Raw genomic sequence first — 22,549 nt, 5'->3', positions numbered from 1 at the left:
CCACGGCCTCTTAAGCTATATGTTGTAGTTTTCTAGAGCTTAGGAAAATTATTTGGGTTATTCATAGTTTATACTTAAAAAATTGAACAAGGGAAATAAAAGCAATTGGAAATTTGTGTTTTAGGTCTCTACCTCATTGCTTGTCCAATCATAAAAGAGTCACAAAATGTCTTTTACTAAACCTCCACTAACTGTGACCAAAACACAAGCATATGGAAATATATTTCTGGAAAGAAGCCACAACTCACTGGAATTTCTCTCCATTTGAATGCTGCATAGTCCATGATTTACATACGGAGTGTTTATAGAAAGAAATTAGGTTTTGTCTTGATTTAGTCATGGAGATTTGTGACATAGTGAAAGAGAGCTCATAACAGCAATTTTACAAGTAAGGTAACTTTAGAGAGGAAAAAGAAATCAGAGACAGTGAAGACTCCATTATTGGCCTAGTTTAAATCCTATTTCTAAGCTGGTATTTAAAAAATATTGTATATATTCAGCCGAGCAAAGAACCACTAGAGAATGAATAATGTATTTATTATATATTTCAAATGTATCAAGTATTCCCAAGCAAAAATATATTATTTTTGCATACTTCAGTCAGCAGATGCCTGTTATTTGTTTATTGCAATGTTAGTAAACTGGTCTGAGACTTGATTGGTAAATACTGTAGCTTTGATTTTTCTGTGTATTTTTGACAAATATGACCAAATTTTAGTTTCTTTTTTTTTAATTGGATCTGTAAGAAAACAAGATAGCTTGCCCCATTATTATTGCTTTCCTAGAGGCAATTTTGCAGCTATGATTATAAATAAACTTCTATTATCAAGTCTTATTTCCCAAAAGACAGGAAAAAAAATTCATCATTGGTTCTCCCTTGTGAAAGTTTCATAGTTTCTGGCAATGTGTAAATCTTAAGAGTTCATGTTCCCTGTTTAGAGTTTTTAAGGCTTATCTTGGCTTACAGAACTTTTGTTATTCTACAGATTTTTCTTCAAGGATGTTTATAGTGTAGAAGATGTAAAAATTGACTAGGGAAAAACAATCCACGTCAGTAAATGCTTATTGAACATTTACACACAAGAATTTAGACTAGTTGTGGTAAAAATTGACAGAAGTATAAAATGTAACTTTAAGTATCATACTAGGAGCTTGCAATCTAGTAAAGAAATAAAAAATTGGAATATAATAGTGTACACTCATTCTTTGTTCCACTCAATTATCCAATTACTATCTAGTAAGGAAGTAATAGATTCCAAGGTCTATATTTGACACTGGTAATTTAATGACATGTAAAACCTAGCCTCACAGAGCTTGCAGTCTAGTGGAAAACACGGGCAATCAAAAAAATCACACAAACAAAATTGCGTCTGTGAGAAGAGCTGTAAATGTCAGCCTGGATCTCTGTCTAAAAGAGGGTAATTTGTTCCCCCTCCTTCTGTCCTTTCCCACTCAGCCTTTTCTGACAAGAAAGCCTGAGTGAGCCTTTTAAAATTTATTTCATTTAGAATTTCAAAAACTGTAACTTTCACCATTTTCTTATTTGTTGTTTTTCAGCTTTAAGTTCCTCAGACATACTAGGCATGCACTTCCTCAGGGCCTTTGCACTGCTCTGTCAGGTCTAAACCACTTTTTTTTTTTACTAACCAAATATCTTACTCCCTATCTTCTTAAGATCCTAGTTCAAATGTAATTTTCTCAATAAGGTTTTCCCAGATTATGTGTTTTTTTCAAAGCTCTGGCACTCCTTTATTTACTCCTTCTTTATTTCTTTCCAGCACTGATCGCTATATAATAGCCTATCGTTTATCTCCTTTGCTTTACTGTATGTCTCCTGTACTAAATTATAAACTCAACAAAGACATAGCCTTTCTTGCTGTTCTTTTCCTCTCTGTTGTCCTCAATTCCGAGCACAGGGCCTGCCTGGCTTATAGGAGACACACAATTAGCATTTCCTAAATGAATATGCCCATAGTCAATTGAGGTTAGGAGAGAATCTTTGAGGAACTGATAATTTGGCTTATAACCCAAGACCTCAGTAAATGTTTAGCAAGTTGTTGTTCAATCTCTCAGTCATGTCCAACTCTTTGCAACTCTGTGGACTGCAGTATGCCAGACTTCACTGACCTTCACTGTCTCCCAGAGTTTGCTCAAACTCATGTCCATTGAGTCGATGATGCCATCCAACCGTTTCATCCTCTGTCATCCCCTTCTTCTCACGCTCTTAATCTTTCCCAGAATCAGGGTCTTTTCTATTGAGTCTCCTTAGCAAGTAAAGAGAAGAAATAAACCTGACAGTAGCAGTGGTAGCAATAATGGTTACTTTCAGTGTTTAGTTCAGTTGAGTTGCTCAGTAGTGTCTGACTCTTTGTGACCCCATGGACTGCAGCATGCCAGGCTTCCCTGTCCATCACCAACTCCTGGAGTTTCCTCAAATTCATGTCAACTGAGTTGGTGATGCCATCCAACCATGTCATCCTCTGTTGTCCCCTTCACCCGCCTTCAATTTTTCCCAGCATTAGGGTCTTTTCAAAGGAGTCAGTTCTTCACATCAGGTGGCCATATTGGAGTTTCAGCTTCAGCATCAGTCCTTCCAATGAATATTCAGGACTGATTTCCTTTAGGATGGGCTGGTTGAACCTCCTTGCTGTCCAAGGAACTCTCAAGAGTCTTCTCTAACACCACAGTTCAAAAGCATCAATTCTTTGGTGCTCAGCTTTCTTTATAGTCCAACTCTCACATCCATACATGAATATTGGAAAAACCACAGCTTTGACTAGACAGACCTTTGTTGGCAAAGTAATGTCTCTGCTTTGTAATGCTGTCTAGGTGGGTCATAATTTTTCTTCCAAGGACCAAGCATCTTTTAATTTCATGGCTGCAGTTGCCATCTGCAGTGATTTTGGAACCCCCCAAAAGAACATCTGCCACTGTTTCCACAGTTTCCCCATCTATTTGCCACGAAGTGATGGGACCAGATGCCATGATCTTCATTTTCTGAACGTTGAGTTTTAAGCCAACTTTTTCACTCTCTTCTTTCACTTTCATCAAGAAGCTCTTTAGTTCTTCTTCACTTTTTGCCATAAGGGTGGTGTCATCTGCCTATCTGAGGTTATTGATATTTCTCCTGGCAATCTTGATTCCAGCTTGTGCTTCTTCCAGTCCAGCAATTCTCATGACATACTTACTCTGCATATAAGTTAAATAAGCAGGGTGACAAGATACAGCCTTGACAATCTGCTATTCCCATCTCTTGAAGAATTTTCCACAGTTTGTTGTGATCCACACAGTCAAAGGCTTTGGCGTGGTCAATAAAGCAGAAATAGATGTTTTTCTGGAACTTTCTTACTCTTTTGATGATCCAGCGATGTTGGCAATTGGATCTCTGGTTCCTCTGCCTTTTCTAAAACCAGCCTGAACATCTGAAAGTTCATGATTCATGTATTGCTGAAGCCTGGCTTGGAGAATTTTGAGCATTACTTTACTCATGTGTGAGATGAGTGCAATTGTGCAGTAGTTTGAGCATTCTTTGGCATTGCCTTTCTTTGGGATTGAAATGAATATGCCACAGTGTTTATCTACCTGTTGATGGACATCTGAGTTGTTTCCAGTTTTTAGGAATTTCAAGTAAAGCTGCAGTGAAGATTTCTGTACATATCTTCATGTAGACATGTGCTTTTATTTACTTTGAACAAATCTTAAGAGTAGAAAAGCTGGATCATTTGGTAGGTTTATGTATAATTTTTTAAGAAGCTGGCAAACTGTTTCCTTATTGCCAAATTCAAACTTAAATTGAAGAAAGTAGGGAAAACCACGAGACCGTTCAGGTATGACCTAAATCAAATCCCTTATGATTATACAGAGGAAGTGAGAACTAAATTCACAGGATTAGATCTGATAGACAGAGTGCCTGATGAACTATGGACAGAGGTTTGTGACATTGTACAGGAGACAGGGATGGAGAGCATCCCCAAGAAAAAGAAATGCAAAAAAGCAAACTGACTCTCTGAGGCGGCCTTACAAATAGCTGTGAAAAGAAGAGAAGTGAAAGGCAAATGAGAAAAGGCAAGGTATACCCATTTGAATGCAGAGTTCCAAAGAATAGCAAGGAGAGATAAGAAAGCCTTTCTCAGTGATCAGTGCAAAGAAATTGAGGAAAATAACAGAGTGGAAAAGACTAGAGATCTCTTCAAGAAAATTAGAGACACTAAGGGAATATTTCATTCAAAGATGGGCTCAATAAAGGACAGAAATGATATGGACCTAACAGAAGCAGAAGATATTAAGAAGAGGTGGCAAGAATACACAGAAGAACTATACAAAAAAGATCTTCACGACCCAGATAATCTGTGTAAGGCTAATAACCAGCTACTGAGAGAAGTCTCTTGTGAGTATTTTGCTCAATGCCCCATGAATCAGGAGCATTTCCAGTCTGGGTGATGAGCCTAGGCATTATCCCTGGACTTGTGTGAGCACTGGGCGTAATTATCACTAATCTTCATTGGTTCTTTTTCCAGTCAGCAGTAGTTGCCTCACAAGCACACACTACTCAATGCTCAGCTTTATCTTCTAAGGGAATCTTCTCCAGATCTTTGTATTTCTCTCTTGATTCAACTCTCTTGTCTCTGGTACTCTATCTTATGAACTCTAGCTACCTTATCTTCTCCAGACTACTCCTTGTTACTCCATATTGGATGCAAGAGAAAGTCTCTAAGAAGCTTTTTTTTTAATGCACATTTTTAGTATCTAGGGATTCTGATTCAGTAATTCCAAAGAGGGTATCTGTAATACATTCTTATAAAGCCTCAAAGTAATTCTAAAGATATTGGGATACATAATAATTTGTCTCAGTGATGAATTCAATGAACCTAGAAGTCTAAAAAGATTTCAAAAGGTGAGTAGAATTTGAACTAGATTTTAAGAAATAGTAGAATTTGGCAAATATATGTTCTGTGCCAGTTACTATTGGATGATCAAATAAGTTTGAGGGATGAATGCATTGATTTATCTTCCCTTTTCCACTAGCAAACTTCTATTTCAGTTTCCAGGTACCTTCCAGGCTATACGTTTCTGTCTTTACAGAACTAATTTATAACTTCTTTTGTTTTGATAGCCTTTCTTTTGTTATAATAGTCCATGTATTATCTCATATCAAATCTATCTTTACTTTATATCATAATCATTTTGTTTCTTCCACTGACCTGTGTATTACTTTGGAAAAATTAATTTACCTTTGATCCCCAGAAACGAGCACAGTGCTTAGAAAACTTAGGCGCTCATAAATATTTGCTGATTTGAACTGCTGTTCCTCTTGATATTCAGAAGTGGCCTATTTAGCTATTTAATATAGAAATCAGTTGTGACCTGGATTTTTTAGTAATAAATTGAGAGGCCCAACCATATATGAGCTAACTTTTGCTGCATAAAAAATTTATCTCAAAACTTTATGGCTTAAAACAATAAACATTTTTTATCTTGCCATTTTTGTAGCTCAGGGATCTCAGGATACCTTGGCTGGGTCCCCCGGCTTAGTGTCTCTGACAAGGTTTCTAATGGGGCTGCAGTCTTCTTAAGGACTGAATGGAGAGAGTCCTCTTTTGTGCTCACTCTTGTAGCTGTGGCAGGTTTGGTCCTCTCTGGCTATTATCTAGAGACACCAGGGCCTTACGATGTGATGCTATTCTTAGGAGAGCTCATAATGAGACATCTGGTTTCCATCAGAGAGAGTGATGGAGAGATCAAGGTAGCGTAAGTGACATAATTCACAGTCTTTTTTAACCTAATCTTGGAAGTGACATTCCATAACTTTTGTCATTTTCTATTAATATTCATGAGAAATGTCATTCCCACATTCAAGGGAACTACCTAGCCTCATAGATAGCAATATCACTTACATTTTCTCAAAGATGATAACAAATGTATACGTAGATGGATTTATAGAGGGATTGTAAATTATGTCTGGAAGAGTTCTATTAACCCAGGAAACTTGGCATGATGCTATACTTCTATTATTTGACCCTGTCTTTTTCTTAAAATCAAAGACCACTAGCAAGTAAATGTGGTGACAATTCTATTCTCCCCAAACTAGCAACTCTTTTGTTGAACAGTGATTTCCAGTATTCACTCTCTGTATGTCTAGCATTCCAGAGGTACCTCGGAGCTTATTCAAGGAGAAAGGAAGGAGTTATAAGCTCATGCCTCCTATATCCAGGAGCCACCCAAGCCAATTCTATCATAGTACCTCTGCTGGGTACTTATGCTGAGTTCATTAAGTAAAAGTTTGAAAAAAATGTTTGAAATGTTAGAGAAACTACGATGCTAGAGTAATGTTTTTTGGCTACAGCAGGATAATATATGTGGTGGTGGTGTATTTTCTAAGTCATGTCCAACTTTTGCAACCCCATGAACTGTAGCCCTCCAGGATCCTCTGTCCATGGGATTCTCCAGGCAAGAATGCTGGGATGAGTTGCCATTTCCTTCTCCAGGGGATCTTCCCAAACCAGAAATCAAACCTGGGTCTCTTGCACTGCAGTCGGACTCCTGCACTGCAAGTGGATTCTTTACCAACTGAGCTTTGAAGGAAATCAATATATAATATATAGACTAGTCATTAGGTATGTGGTCTCTGGAACCAACCTGCCTAGGTTTATTTGTATCCAGGTTCTGCCATTTACTACCCATGTGAAATGATTCGAAGTCTGGGCTTGAGTCTCATTCACAGTTATTTCTTAGCCCTTTCTATGTCTGAAGCCAACAGGCATACTTGGTATTGCACTTTTTTTCATTTTCATTGTAGGCTTCAATTATTAGTCTCCCTGTGTTTATCTTAGTTTAACTTAGTTTAATAGTTACCAACATTATTCCTTCTGCTTTCTGTCCTGATAATAGATCTCTGACTGAATGATGGATATTCCTTTAATAAACTTATCTAGAAAGAAAATTATCTATAATTGATCTGTATACCAGTCAATACATACTGTTTCATAATCAGTTAAAATATTTTTATGACTGGATTTACCAATATTATTGTGTCACTTATTCTAAGTTATTGCAGACCAACATTTTTAATTATGTTTTTAAATAAAGAGCCTATAGGATATAATTGATTACCTAAGTTAATATCTTGCAGTTCATCAAATAATGTTTTCTGCCTTATTTAATGAGGAAGCTCAAAAAAGGAAGCCCTAAACATTCTGTATAGTGTGCTTGAAACAGAACTAACCCCTGAACCTGAGACTTAACTGTTGTCTTTTTTGATTTTTAAATCCCAGCTGGTGGAAATAAACTGATCTTTGAAATAATTTTTAGAAAGATTCTTATTACTCATTTTTATCTAAGAGCCAAAATATTTATGTGGTCCTTATGTTCTATTAGTTGACTGCAACTCACCTTCAAAGTGTAATTTAGAAGTTGATTTTCCAAGTAGAGGCAAATTACATGATTTCAGTAAGTATCTTGGGCTGCAGAACAAGTCATGAGAAAACTCTTTGTCAGATTGCGATGTCCAGGGTATAAGCAGTGTAAGGAAGACCATCCATGAGAGGGAGCCTAACTTGTACTAAAATTTTCAAGTCTCTACAATTGCAATATAGCCAAAAAATGCTGGACCTTTGGCAAGCTATAAAAATAAATCTCATAAGGAAAAAAATTGTGGCTTTCAAAATGCATAGAACATGATGTATTCATAACACAGTAAACATTGAAAGCCTGTTTTCTCAGCCAGGGATTTTAAAATAAGACCCTCACATAAGGAAGTGCTGTAAAAAAGAATATATACAAGAAAGAAAATAGCACAGCAAGATGACGATTAGCTGGAAGGCTCAGAAAATTTAGCCTGTCTTTTCTTTAAAATTTCTCTTCCATGGGCTTCCTTAACAAGCATTCCTTTGTTCTCCTTTTCTTTCATGGATGACTCTTCTCTTTCCTTTGCTGGCTCCATTCTTCCCACTTTTTAGCCATAAATATCCCTCAAGTGTCTCCTTTTACCTGTTGAACTGGTGTTATTGCCTAACTTCAATTATTACTTCTCTAAAATGATCCCACTTGTAACCCTAGTCTTGACCTCACAGTTCTCATCACTCTTCATCCACCAGCTTTTCTACTTACATTATTATAATTTCCTGAGAAGCTATAGATTTATATAATCAATAGAATTCTTTTACTTTATGTGTATAAGTTGATATACCTTTAAGCTCTATTTCTACAACTTAAGAATATGGAGTGTCCCTTTAATTTATTTGATAATGTTATCTTGTGGAATCATTTTCTGAGTAATTTTCAGACCAGATTTAATTTTAACCTGAGATAATAAGAGAAAGATCACATAAGAGAACCTCATTTCCGTGACAGCCTGGAGAAACTATTTTCCAGTAAGTTTTTGTACTCAAATATTTAATTAGAGCTATGTCAGGTAAAATAAAAAGTCATTACAAAAATATTCAGTTAGTGTTTTAAATGAAAAACCTCTGTAACTATATGATAGGGAGTTCTCACTTAACAATTGTAATGGGTATAGAGAAGTCAGTATATATACAGCTAAAATGTTTTACAGAAAATAGAACATAAAGTCAAAAGAAGTGCTTATTTTAAATCTAAAGCAATGTTAGGATCTAAAGTGCTTGGTAATGAAGCCTTAAATACAAATGGATAAGCAATTATTGGTATTTTTAACTGGCATAGCTTTTGGTAGTTGTTTAAAAAATCATGAATTATATTTGCATTTTGATTGAGGGATCGACCCCAGCTGAAACCAGCTGTGGTGTTGGATAAGCTCACAATGAATTGCTAAAGGGAACTAGAAGAAACTTAATATGTTAAGTGCTTAACCTGAGAGAAACTATGGGTGATGTTCCTACTTCTTAAATTCACAAATTAGACACAGTTTTACCCTCATGCTTATTTCCCCTTATAGTCTTCCTCTTTTATAGTCATCATTTGTTAATAACTTCCATCATCTCTCCCGACCCCCAATATGCTGAGTCGTGCAATTCTATCATCTTAATATCTCTAAAACCCATTCTCCATCTCTCAGATACTACTACTACCTCAGTTTTATCTACTAGATCATTTTTATCCTATCTCTTTCTTTTTAGCTGGCCGCTGAACCCTGCTAGCTGCTCACTCTGCTTCTAGTTTGCTGTCTCTTCAGTTTATTTGCTACACTATTACCAGAAGGATCATTTTAAGGTGCAAATCAGAATATACTTTGCTCTTGCTTGAAATCTGTTGGTGAAACCCCCTATGGAAAAAATTCGGGAAAAATTCTTGTCATAGTGTATATGACTCTTTAAGATCCCTAACATATAACTTTAACTCAGAATAACATTTAACTTTATTTTTTTCAGTCATCTGCAAGCAATTACAAAGTCAGAATCATACTTATTGATATACTGGCTATATAGATGTCCTTGAAAGTCCTTGAAGAACATCAACCAAGGGCTATATCCTGTATAGAACTATCTGAGGTGGCAAGGACTTATAGGCTGCCCCCAAATAATAGCACACATAAGAAGAAAAACACTGTGAAGTAGTATGATTCTTTGCACTTCTATAGATTTGAGTTTAAACTTTGGTGCTTTTCCTTAAAACTGTGTAATTCTTAACCTTATTTTTCCTATTTTTTAAATAGGGTTATTAGTAACAGTGCCATGAGATTGTTGTGAGAATTAAATGAGATATCCTTATTTAGCTCATAGGTGGGCTTCCATAGTGACTCAGTCATAAAGAATCTGCCTACAATATACGAGGCGCAGGTTCAATTCTTGCGTTGCGAAGATCCCCTGGAGAAGGAAATGGCAACCCACTCTAGTATTCTTGCCTGGGAAAGCCCATGGACAGAAGAGGCTGCTGGACTACAGTCCATGGCGTTGCAAAAAAATCAAACACACTGAGCAACTAAATAACAACATTCTCAAAGCACACATTCTAATGCTTCATTCACATTATCAAAAATCAAAGGGCAAGTGATAAAGATGAAATCACTGCAGGGGATTGTATACACCCAGAGTAAAAGTAATTGGGAAACAGGAGAAATATATAACCAGTCTGCTGCTGCTGCTGCTCAGTTGCTCAGTTATGTCCAACTCTTTGCAACCCCATGGACTGTAGCCCAAGAGGCTCCTCTCTCCATGAAATTTTCCAGGCAAGAATACTGGAATAGGTTGCCATTTCCTACTCCAGGGGATTTTCCTGACCCACGGATTGAACCCACATCTCCTGCAGTGGCAGGCAGATTCTTTACAACTGAGCCACCTGAGAAACCCCAATATAATCAAAATCTGAGTTGCTAAGTAAGGTAAACCCCATATTGGAGGAATCTGGGTAAAATACATGCATCTGGAGAGAGAACTGTGTGTGTGTTTGTTTGTGTATGTGTGTTGTAGAAATTGTACCAGTATTAGAAATAATAGCAGCAGTAGTAGCAATAGTGATAGATAGAATCAACTAGAGAATGTGTAACGCAAGATAGCTAATAACTACCAATGAACACTTCGTCTTAGCTTAACATAAAGTTTTGTCCTCAATGATTTCCCTGTATTATCTTAATTAATTCAGGAAAATTAAAGCAGACAAAGGAAATCAGGAAGCAATACAATGTTAGTGATAAAAAAGCAACACTGAAGAAACACTTAAGAGATAAACAGAGAGACACCTCTCAGTTCAGTTCAGTTCAGTCGCTCAGTCGGGTCCGACTCTTTGCGACCCCGTGAATTGCAGCAAGCAAGGCCTCCCTGTCCATCACCAACTCCCGGAGTTTACCCAAACCCATGTCCATCGAGTCGGTGATGCCACCCAGCCATCTCGTCCCCTGTCATCCCCTTATCCTCCTGCCCCCAATCTTTGCCAGCATCAGGGTCTTTTCCAATGAGTCAACTCTTCACATGAGGTGGCCAAAGTATTGGAGTTTCAGCTTCAACATCAGTCCTTCCAATGAACACCCAGGACTGATCTCCTTTAGGATGGACTGTTTGGATCTCCTTGCAGTCCAAGGAACTCTCAAGAGTCTTCCCCAACACCACAGTTCAGAAGCATCAATTCTTTGGCACTCAGCTTTCTTCACATTCCACCTCTCACATCCATACATGACTACTGAAAAAACCATAGCCTTGACTAGACAGACCTTTGTTGGCAGAGTAATGTCTGCTTTTTAATATGCTGTCTAAGTCATAACTTTCCTTCCAAGGAGTAAGCGTCTTTGAATTTCATGGCTGCAGTCACCCTCTGCAGTGATTTTGGAGCCCAAAAAAATAAAGTCTGACACTGGTTCCACTGTTTCCCCATCTATTTCCCATGAAGTGATGGGACCAGATGCCACGATCTTAGTTTTCTGAATGTTGAGCATTAAGCCAACTTTTTCACTCTCCTCTTTCACTTTCATCAAGAGGGTCTTTAGTTCTTCTTCACTTTCTGCCATAAGGGTGGTGCCATCTCCATATCTGAGGCTATTGATTTTTCTCCCGGCAATCTTGAATCCAGCTTGTGCTGCTTCCAGCCCAGTGTTTCTCATGATGGACTCTGCATATAAGTTATTTAAGCTTATTTAAGCAGGATGACAATATACAGCCTTGACGCACTCCTTTTCCTATTTGGAACCAGTCTGTTGTTCCATGTCCAGTTCTAACTTGCTTCCTGATCTGCATACAGATTTGTCAAGAGGCAGGTCAGGTGGTGTGATATTCCCATCTCTTTCAGAATTTTCCACAGTTTATTGTGATCCACACAGTCAAAGGCTTTGGCATGGTCAATAAAGCAGAAATAGATGTTTTTCTGGAGCTCTCTTGCTTTTTCAATGATCCAGCAGATGTTGGCAATTTGATCTCTGGCTCCTCTGCCTTTTCTAAAACCAGCTTGAACATCTGGAAGTTCACGGTTCACGTATTGCTGAAGCCTGGCTTGGAGAATTTTGCACATTATTTTACTAGCGTGTGAGATGAGTGCAATTGTGCGGTAGTTTGAGCATTCTTTGACATTGCCTTTCTTTGAGATTGGAATCAAAACTGACCTGTTCCTGTCCTGTGGCCACTGCTGAGTTTTCCAGATTTGCTGGCATATTGAGTGCAGCACTTTCACAGCATCATCTTTCAGGATTTGAAATAGCTCAACTGGAATTCCATCACTTCTACTAGCTTTGTTCGTAGTGATGCTTTCTAAGGCCCACTTGACTACACATTCCAGGATATATGGTTCTAGGTGAGTGATCACACCATCGTGATTACCTGGGTCCTGAAGATCTTTTTTGTACAGTTTTTCTGTGTAGTCTTGCCACCTCTTCTTATTATCATCTGCTTCTGTTAGGTCCATACCATTTCTGTTCTTTATTGAGCCCATCTTTGCATGCAGTGTTCCCTTGGTATCTCTAAATTTCTTGAAGAGATCTCTAGTCTTTCCCATTCTATTGTTTTCCTCTGTTTCTTTGCATTGATCACTGAGGAAGGCTTTCTTATCTCTCCTTGCTATTCTTTGAAACTCAGCATTCAAATGGGAATATCTTTCCTTTTCTCCTTTGCTTTTCACTTCTCTTCTTTTCACAGCTATTTGTTAGGACTCGTCAGACAGCCATTTTGCTTTTTTGTATTTCTTTTCCATGGGGATGGTCTTGATCCCTGTCTCCTCTACAGTGTCACGAACCTCCATCCATAGTTCATCAGGCACTCTGTCTATCAGATCTACCTTAAATCCATTTCTCACTTCCACTGTATAATCAAAAGGGATTTGATTTAGATCATACCTGAATGGTCTAATGGTCTTCCCTACTTTCTTCAGTTTAAGTCTGAATTTTCCAATACGGAGTTCATGATCTGAGCCACAGTAGCTCCCAGTCTTGTTTTTGCTGACTGTGTAGAGCTTCTTCATCTTTGGCTGCAAAGAACATAATCAATCTGATTTCGATGTTGGCCATCTGGTGATATTCATGTGTAGAGTCTTTTCTTGTGTTGTTGGAAGAGGGTGTTTGCTATGACCAGTGCTTTTTCTTGGCAGAACTCTTTTAGCCTTTGCCCTGCTTCATTCTGTACTCCAAGGCCAAATTTTCCTGTTACTCCAGGTGTTTCTTGACTTCCTACTTTTGCATTCCAGTCCCCTATAATGAAAAGGACATCTTTTTTGGGTGTTAGTTCTAAAAGGTCTTGTAGGTCTTCATAGAACCATTCAACTTCAGCTTCTTCAGCATTACTGGTTGGGGCATAGGCTTGGATTACCATGATATTGAATGGTTTGCCTTGGAAACGAACAGAGATCATTCTGTCGTTTTTGAGATTGCATCCAAGTAGTGCATTTCAGACTGTTTTGTTGACCATGATGGCTACTCCATTTCTTGTAAGGGATTCCTACCCACAGTAGTAGATATAATGGTCATCTGAGTTAAATTCACCCATTCCAGTCCATTTTAGTTCACTGATTCCTAGAATGTCGACGTTCACTCTTGACATCTCCTGTTTGACCACTTCCTGACTTTGGACATGGGGTAGCTCCATCATCTCTAGAGTAGGACAATAAAAAGCTGGCAGAGAGGTAGGGCTCAAACTCAAAGATCATTATGTTAGTCAGTCTAACGAAGGATAGAATCTTAAGGAGAAGACAAATAGTAAGAAATGGTGAAGAAATATTAAAATAAGTAAAAGACCCAAAGATATACATTGTAATTGACAGTTGGGAGATATTTGATGTCATTTTCCAAAGAAATTTCCCTAAAGTGGTAAAGTCTGAAGCAAGACTGTAGGTGGGCTGAGGAGTGATTAAGAGACGAGAATGTGTGAATAAAAGGTGTAGACTACTTTTGAAAAAAATGAAAAGTTGAGAAAGAGGGTAATTGTTCAATGGGGCACAATTGGGGTGGGTTATTGAAAGTTAAACACAAGAGATGTGAGTTCTTTCCCTGGGTCAGGAAGATCCCCTGGAGGAGGAAATGACAACCCAATCATTATTCTGGTCTGGAAAATTCCATGGACAGAAGTACCTTGTAGGCTATAGCCCATGGGGTGGCAAAGAATTGGACACGACTGAGTGACTGAGCACACAGCGTTGAAAGTTAGAACTGGAAACATTGAAAATTTTCAAATCTAAATCAACTTGCATATTAATATCTTTGGGATCATTTTGAGTTCTTAAGACATAAACTTTCAAAAACATTTTCTTCTAAAACTTTGTTAATACAGATTTTCTACTAAATGGAAGTGGGTATTATCCCAAAAGAGATTCATGATTCTGTTCTCCATAATTTTCAATAGTAAATGTTAGATAAAGATATATAGAAGAGAAAACTGTGGCTTGAAACAAACTATAAATCCTAAGGAAAACATCAGTGTAAGTATGAGTTTGAAGGAGACTCCAAAGAAGTCACAGGAAATGGGATATCACTTTAGATAAAGCAAAGAAAAACTTAATTTCAAAGTGTAGATATTTATTGGGAAGTCTACTAGGTATAAAACACTTATATTTAATTTTGGGAATTTCAGCTCTGATTTATCGCCATTTTATCCCATGTAGAATTTACCTTACTTTACTTTCTCTTCCATGAGAAATTTAGCTCCTATTGATGTGGTCATTTTTTTTTTTCATCACTGTCAATGATTTCATAAGATGAAGTTCAGAGTGGGAAGCCAATTGAGTGCAAGTCAATAAGTTAAAGTCATACTGTAGCGGAAACATTCAGTAATAAGAACAATGAGGACCTTTCTCTTGTAGGCATTACTTTTTAAATCTCTGGAATTTAAAATGATAAGATATAACTCTTTTAGTTAGAAGGACTAAATCCCAGTGTCTCAGGTGAAAAATCCTTCTTAATCTGGAATCAAAATTTCCTACACTTCATTGAGACAAGTTCAGAACATGATAAAAATAGTTTAGTTAATTTTTGTATATAATAGTGGTTTACACACAGTGATAATTAATGAAAAGATTAAGCTGTGAGGATAAATAGTATAAGCATTTAGAGAAAGAAATGTTTAATACAGTAAAGTATTTGTGAAAGGTTCTCAGAGGACCTGGGAACCGAGCTTGGCCTTGAGACTAGGTATATTACCATAAGAGGAAAAAAACAGAAATTTTCTAAGAAGAAAGAGCAGAATGTTCGAACAAGTATTTAAATTACAACCTGGAAATTGTAGAGATTCTACTTGGATATTTTGAGAAGTCAACTAGCAAATGAAAATATTTTTAGTGTGTAATATATAGTAATTCTCTTCTGTCAAAACAAAGAGCTCCAATCCATTTTTTGTGCTCATAAAACAATGACTTTGTGATAGACACTTTGTCGTGCTTATTCCTTTCATCAATAACGGATACCCGTACGTCAAGGCTGTATATTGTTACCCTGCTTATTTAACTTATATGCAGAGTACATCATGAGAAATTCTGGGCTGGAAAAAGCACAAGCTGGAATCAAGATTGCCGGGAGAAATATCAATAACCTCAGACATGCAGATGACACCACACTTATGGAAGAAAGTGAAGAAGAGCTAAAGAGCCTCTTGATGAAAGTGAGAGAGGAGAGTGAAAAAGTTGGCTTAAAGCTCAACATTCAGAAAACCAAGATCATGGGCATCTGGTCACATCACTTCATGGCAAAAAGATGGGGAAACAGTGGAAATAGTGGCTGATTTGGTTTTGGGGGGCTCCAAAATCACTGAAGATGGTGACTGCAGCCATGAAATTAAAAGATGCTTACTCCTTGGAAGGAAAGTTGTGACCAACCTAGACAGCATATTAAAAAGCAGAGACATTCTTTGTCCACGAAGGTCCGTCTAGTCAAGGCTATGGTTTGTCCACTGGTCATGTATGGATGTGAAAGTTGGACTATAAAGAAAGCTGAGCACTGAAGAATTGATGCTTTTGAACTGTGGTGTTGGAGAAGACTCTTGAGAGTCCCTTGGACTGCAAGGAGATCCAACCAGTCCATCCTAAAGGAGATCAGTCCTGGGCGTTCATTGGAAGGACTGATGTTGAAGCTGAAACTCCAGTACTTTGGCCACCTAATGCGAAGAGCTGACTCCTTTGAAAAGACCCTCATGCTGAGAAAGATTGAGGGGAGGAGGAGAAGGGGAAGACAGAGGATGAGATTGTTGGATGGCATCACCAACTAGATGGATGTGAGTTTGGATGAATTCCGGGAGTTGGTGATGGAAAGGGAAGCCTGACGTGCTGCAGTTCATGGGGTTGTAAAGAGTTGGACATGACTGAATGACTGAACTGAACTGAATATTTGAATCTTGGTTCTTTAATAATAATAATTATATATATATATATATACACACACACACATATATATATATAAATACTGACACATATGTATATATATCATTTTACAAATCTAAATATGATAAAGTTCTTTTTTTAAAGAGTTTAAAGATTATTAAGACATCCTTTCTGTGATAAGACTTTTTTTCTAGTATACAGTTTCACTAGTAGTTTTGTTATTGTTTTGAGGGAGAAAAATCAAAACTATGTATTTTCTCAAAAGTATTTAATACAACAGAATTTTATGGCCTGCAGAAATCTCAATGAGACAATGTATGTAAAAATGCCAGTGACAGTTCCTGGCATGTAGCAGGCACTTGGGATTTGCTAATGGTTAATTCAGAGTAAAGGATCAATAAATGTGTGCGTTGAACTATTTAAAAATTTCTATCATATATATGAGTCCTAATTGTTAATTTTTAAATTCCTTTATGACTAGTAGATATGTATTCCTATTTTTTACCTAGAAATGCAGTCCAATTCAATAAATATCTGGATGCTTATTATATATTTAGCATAGTGGTGAATAAAAGCGATTCAGTTTGGGACTTCATGGGACTTCATGTAGTGGAAAGGAGGTGAAATTGATCTACCCACTCTTTCAGGTTCTAGATTAGGGGAAGCATGGTTTAAATTATTTAATAGATATATGTTCCAGCCTAAGCATTGTACAGAAGACAGGGATCAAGACCTCCCCATGGAAAAGAAATGCAAAAAAGCAAAATGGCTGTCTGAGGAGGCCTTACAAATAGCTGGGAAAAGAAGAGAAGTGAAAAGCAAAGGAGAAAAGGAAAGATACTCCCATCTGAATGCAGGGTTCCAAAGAATAGCAAGGAGAGATAAGAAAGCCTTCCTCAGTGATCAATGCAAAGAAATAGAGGAAAATAACAGAATGGGAAAGACTAGAGATCTCTTCAAGAAAATTAGAGATACCAAAAGAACATTTCCTGCAAAGATAGGTTCGATAAAGGAAAGAAATGGTATGGACCTAACAGAAGCAGAAGATATTAAGAAGAGGTGGCAAGAATACACAGAAAAACTGTACAAAAAAGATCTTCTCGACTCAGATAATCACAATGATGTGATCACTCACCTAGAGCAAGACATCCTGGAATGTGAAGTCAAGTGGGCCTTAGAAAGCATCGCTACAAACAAAGCTAGTGGAGGTGATGGAATTCCAGTTGAGCTATTTCAAATCCTGAAAGATGATGCTGTGAAAGTGCTGCACTCGATATGCCAGCAAATTGGAAAACTCAGCAGTGGCCACAGGACTGGAAAAGGTCAATTTTCATTCCAATCTCAAAGAAAGGCAATGCCAAAGAATGCTCAAACTACCGCACAATTGCACTCATCTCACACGCTAGTAAAGTAATGCTCAAAATTTTCCAAGCCAGGCTTCAGCAATACGTGAACCGTGAACTTCCAGATGTTCAAGCGGGTTTTAGAAAAGGCAGAGGAGCCAGAGATCAAATTGCCAACATCCGCTGGATCATCGAAAAAGCAAGAGAGTTCCAGAAAAACATCTATTTCTGCTTTATTGACTATGCCAAAGTCTTTGACTGTGTGGATCACAATAAACTGTGGAAAATTCTGAAAGAGATGGGAATACCACACCATCTTACCTGTCTCTTGAGAAACCTGTATGCAGGTCAGGAAGCAACAGTTAGAACTGGACATGGAACAACAGACTGGTTCCAAATAGGAAAAGGAGTACGTCAAGGCTGTATATTGTCACCCTGCTTATTTAACTTCTATGCAGAGTACATCATGAGAAACGCTGGGCTGGAAGAAACACAAGCTGGAATCAAGATTGCCAGGAGAAATATCAATATCCTCAGATATGGAGATGACACCACCCTTACGGCAGAAAGTGAAGAAGAACTAAAGAACCTCTTGATGAAGGTGAAAGAGGAGAGTGAAAAAGTTGGCTCAAAGCTCGAAGTTCAGAAAACTAAGATCATGGCATCTGGTCCCATCACTTCACGGCAAATAGATGGGGAAACAATGGAAACAGTGTCAGACTTTATTTTTTTGGACTCCAAAATCACTGCTGATGGTGATTGCAGCCATGAAATTAAAAGATGCTGACTCCTTGGAAGGAAGGTTATGACCAACCTAGATAGCATATTTAAAAGCAGAGACATTACTTTGCCAACAAAGGTCTCTAGTCAAGGCTATGATTTTTCCAGTGGTCAGATATGGATATGAGAGTTGGACGGTGAAGAAAGCTGAATGCCGAAGCATCGATGCTTTTGAACTGTGGTGTTGGAGAAGACTCTTCAGAGTTCCTTGGATTGCAAGGAGATCCAAACAGTCCATCCTAAAGGAGATTAGTCCTGGGTGTTCATTGGAAGGACTGATGTTGAAGCTGAAACTCCAATACTTTGGCCGCCTCATGTGAAGAGTTGACTCATTGGAAAAGACCCTAATGCTGGGAGGGTTTGGGGGCAGGAGGAGAAGGGGAAGACAGAGGATGAGATGGTTGGATGGCATCGCCGACTCGATGGACATGGGTTTAGGTAGACTCTGGGAGTTGGTAATGGACAGGGAGGCCTGGCGTGCTGCGATCCTTGGGGTTGCAAAGAGTCGGACATGACTGAGCCACTGAACGGAACTGAAGCATTAATATGAGTGTGTTTATCTTAACCACATGACAAACATGTTTGTATATCATGATACATTGTATCCCCATAAAATTGGTAGGAAATATACTCTCTATCATGACTTGAAATATCATAAGAACCAATAGATGCATTAAATTTATACAAATAGCCTGTGAAATTATTCAGATAATTCCAGTGTACATTGGTCTCAATGGCTAACTATTTTCTTGAATTTTGAAACAAACTAACTAAAACCTACAGTTCAATAATGACTCTGTGTGGTTTCATTAAATGTTACATTTTGACAGTTTCTCAGAAGGCCAACACTTCATAATTAATGAATATTGAGCCAAAAGATTGACCTTCTGAATAACTGGATAAGTGCAAACTTAGGAAAAAATTACATTGGACTAAGAGCCCTTATCTTTTAGAATGAAAGTAAGTTCTGGAACTATGCCTAAGAAATTGGGTCTATATGTTAACATTTGAGAATCCTTTTTACAATAAAAATTCATGCTGTCTACTTTATTTTATGCTTTGTTTAAAATAAGAGAATTTGTGAAAAGCTCCATTTGCCTTTATCACATGTGACCTCCTTTAAACGTTCCCAAGATTGAACTCACAGGCATGTGAAGTCTAAGATAGCAAACATTTGATATAAATGGTTCCAGCATTCAATTCCAAGCTGAATCTACAAAGCTGAATCTGACAAGCTTCTACTGACAGAAAGCTTCGTTTTACCTGAGATTGATTCAGTTAGTTCATTTGCTTAAATGTTAGTGTTAATGTGATCAAGGTCACAGGAGGGATCTGATGCAAAGAAACTTCAAACAAGCCTAAGTTTGAATGTCAGTTCTGCTTCTTATTAGTTATATGACCTTAGATAGGTTAAAAAGCCTCCTTGAGGCTCAGTGTCTTTATCTTTAAAATGGGAGAGTGGAACCTATCTTTCTGTGTTTTGGAGTGAGACAGAGGCACTCCAGTTACCATTGTGCCCCCAACTTAGGATGAAGGCATAGAAGAGGACAGAAGAGGTGTGGGAACAGATGTTCCTTGAGCTCTTTGATCCCAGCTTCATGTTCTCTCTTCTAAGACTAACAGACTTTTGAAAATTTCCCCAAATGTATATTATTTTACCAACTGAAGAACAGAGAGTGCATGAGAAAAATTTACAGTGAAAAAGAACACATCTGGAGGAAATGGCTTCAACCAGTTTTCTAGAGAAAAGAGGCTTGGAGATGAGTCTTTGGTAGAATAAATCTAAAGGGTCAGCAGATTTGTTGGCAGTCTGTGCCTTTCCATGAAGGCAGTTGATCCATAGCTCCTGCTAGTTTTTTTTGTTTGTTTGTTTTAATCACTCATTCATTCAACAGATTTTTATGGAATGATTACTATTTTCATGACAACATGCTAGGATAGGATTATATAGATGAATTTGGTATACACTTTATCCTTAAATAATTTGGTCTTTAATAAGGGTGATAAGGCATGTATATAAATTTTTTAATGTTCTAAATGGTATGAAAGAAAGTTGAGTGAGATGTAAAAGGAAGGAAGACAATTTTAGCAAATAATTTGGCAACAAATGGAGGGAAAGTAAAGAAATATTGGAGGAGATGGCATTTAGCTTGAGTTTAAATATCTGTAGATTGGGCAGAAGGGAACTTCTGACTGAGGAAATAATGTGAATAAAAACTCAGAGAAGTGGGAAATGGAGAGCAGTTTGATTGTATAGTTGGGTTTATGAAAGAGAGTCATGGGAAATACATTTTAAAGGATACCATCAGATTGAGAGGACCTTGAATACCATAGGAAGGAGCTTGGCTTTTATTTTCTAGGCAAAAGCAAGCCGTTGGAGATTTCAGAGAAGGGAGATGGAAAAATATTGTGTTTTAGAGTGGTGACTCCTAAAGATGAGTTGTATTAATACATTTTAATTGTAAAATGAATTTGTTGGACAAATGCCCGCAATGAATCTCCTAACCCAGCTCTTTCTTATCCAGGCTGCTGATGTGCTTCTGCAACATGGAGCTAATGTCAATGTTCAAGATGCAGTTTTTTTCACTCCACTACACATTGCAGCATACTACGGGCATGAACGGGTAAGTCAGTAAGTAAGTGTGTAGGTAAGTCCAAAGCCTGGGGCATCACTTAGGTGTTCCAGGCTTTTCTTGAACTGTACTTATTCAAAGAAAGGCTACTTGAGATATCCTCTGAATCATTTTTGCCATCTTCTCATCAGTTCCACCCTTGAAAAGCTTTTGTAGATCCACAGAAAAATAGCAGCTACGAAGTTATTCATTTTCACTGACCATTTTCATTCTTCCTCATTTTATCTCCCTAGATCTCTAGTATTACTCAGTTATGCAGCAGAATTACACCTTTTTACCTTTGTGGAGGTCATGCTATTGCACTTCCTGAGGACCCCAAGTTGAAAATCAAACTTACTTGTATCTCTGTGCTGTTTTACTCATTGTGCCTTTATTTCTTTGCTGGCTGGCATATGCCTGGACACTCTCAAGCCTGTGAAGTGTGACCTCTAGCTAGGGAAGACTGCTCATTTCATTGATGTGCTGCTCAGAGTGCACTGGAGTGCACTGGAGAGCTGGATACTGAAAATGCTTCTGAAAGTAGAGGGTCCAAAGCTCAAGTGATGAAAAAACTCCAAACTTTTTCTGATTTCAGGCACAGGCAGGATGTATACAATGCACGTTGTTTGTTGAGTCATCCTCTTTGACGATTAACCTCATCACCCAGCAGAAACATAAAGAGCTTCTCTGCATGTTATGTGGAGTGTTAAATTTGTTTACTTTCCCTGACTATATAGTCACAGTATTATAAAATTATGCTAAAATGTGGATGGCCCTTTTATGATAAGTGACTCACTTTCTATGTGCAAAGACAGCACATAAGTAATTTATGGATGCTATTGTCACTTACTAAAATATGCTGACAGGGGAATGGCACATTTGGTTTATAAATGTGCCTGATATGCCGTGTTCCTTGGCATTTGTTTATTTACTTATTTTTAAGTGGAAGAGTAGATGTTTTGTACCAAGAGCAATATTTCCTAGGTACATAATAATAGTGCTTAATAGACAATTGATTTCAATGATAGTTTAAATGTGTCCATTACAAAGTCACATAATCAGAATTTATGGAGTCTGTATAAGTGGAAATATCTGCTTAGGAGTGCAAGGTTCCTGAAACTAAATGTCTACTACTATTTAGCTTTCTCCTGAATTAAGCATTTGTGTGCCCATTAGCCAACAAATGGATAAAATACACATTCCACATCGGTGCTACCACTTCTGATATCATTTATTGAGTACCAGGCACTTTTCTAAGTGTTTCATGTGTAATAACTTATTTAATCCTGACGACAACTCTATGAGGTATTCCCATCTTAGCGATGAAGAAACTGAATTTTGAAAAGGTCAAATCATTTACTCAAAGTGACATAACTAACAAATAGAAGCCTAATTTCAGAACCTTTCTTCTTTACCCACTGCACACAATAAGAAGTTCTTCCACATTCTACCAGCTATTTTTTTCACCTAGATTTCTATCAAATGTATACCATATTCTTGAGAGGCTTCTGCCCAAAATATATTTATTTGCTGCCACAAAATAGTTTCAGAGCTTGAATTCACATTTATGCTGATACATTAGTGGTCAAGACTTGTTTTTAGAGATTTTTTTGATATGGACCA

General features: G+C 37.6%; 1 protein-coding gene across 1 annotated transcript in view; it reads left to right on the top strand.

Moving 5' to 3' along the window:
• Positions 1–22,549, top strand: part of TNNI3K (TNNI3 interacting kinase) — a 340,280-nt gene that overhangs the window by 92,378 nt on the left and 225,353 nt on the right. The window contains exon 8 of the mRNA XM_081490211.1: positions 20,840–20,938. Within this exon, the coding sequence (XP_081346337.1) occupies positions 20,840–20,938 (99 nt within the window). The remainder of the gene's footprint in view (positions 1–20,839; positions 20,939–22,549) is intronic.

This window comes from Giraffa tippelskirchi, chromosome 5, assembly GCF_054371585.1.
Source record: "Giraffa tippelskirchi isolate mGirTip1 chromosome 5, T2T-mGirTip1v1.2.pri, whole genome shotgun sequence".
Lineage (NCBI taxonomy): Eukaryota > Metazoa > Chordata > Mammalia > Artiodactyla > Giraffidae > Giraffa > Giraffa tippelskirchi.
This window is presented reverse-complemented; position numbering and strand designations above follow the sequence as displayed.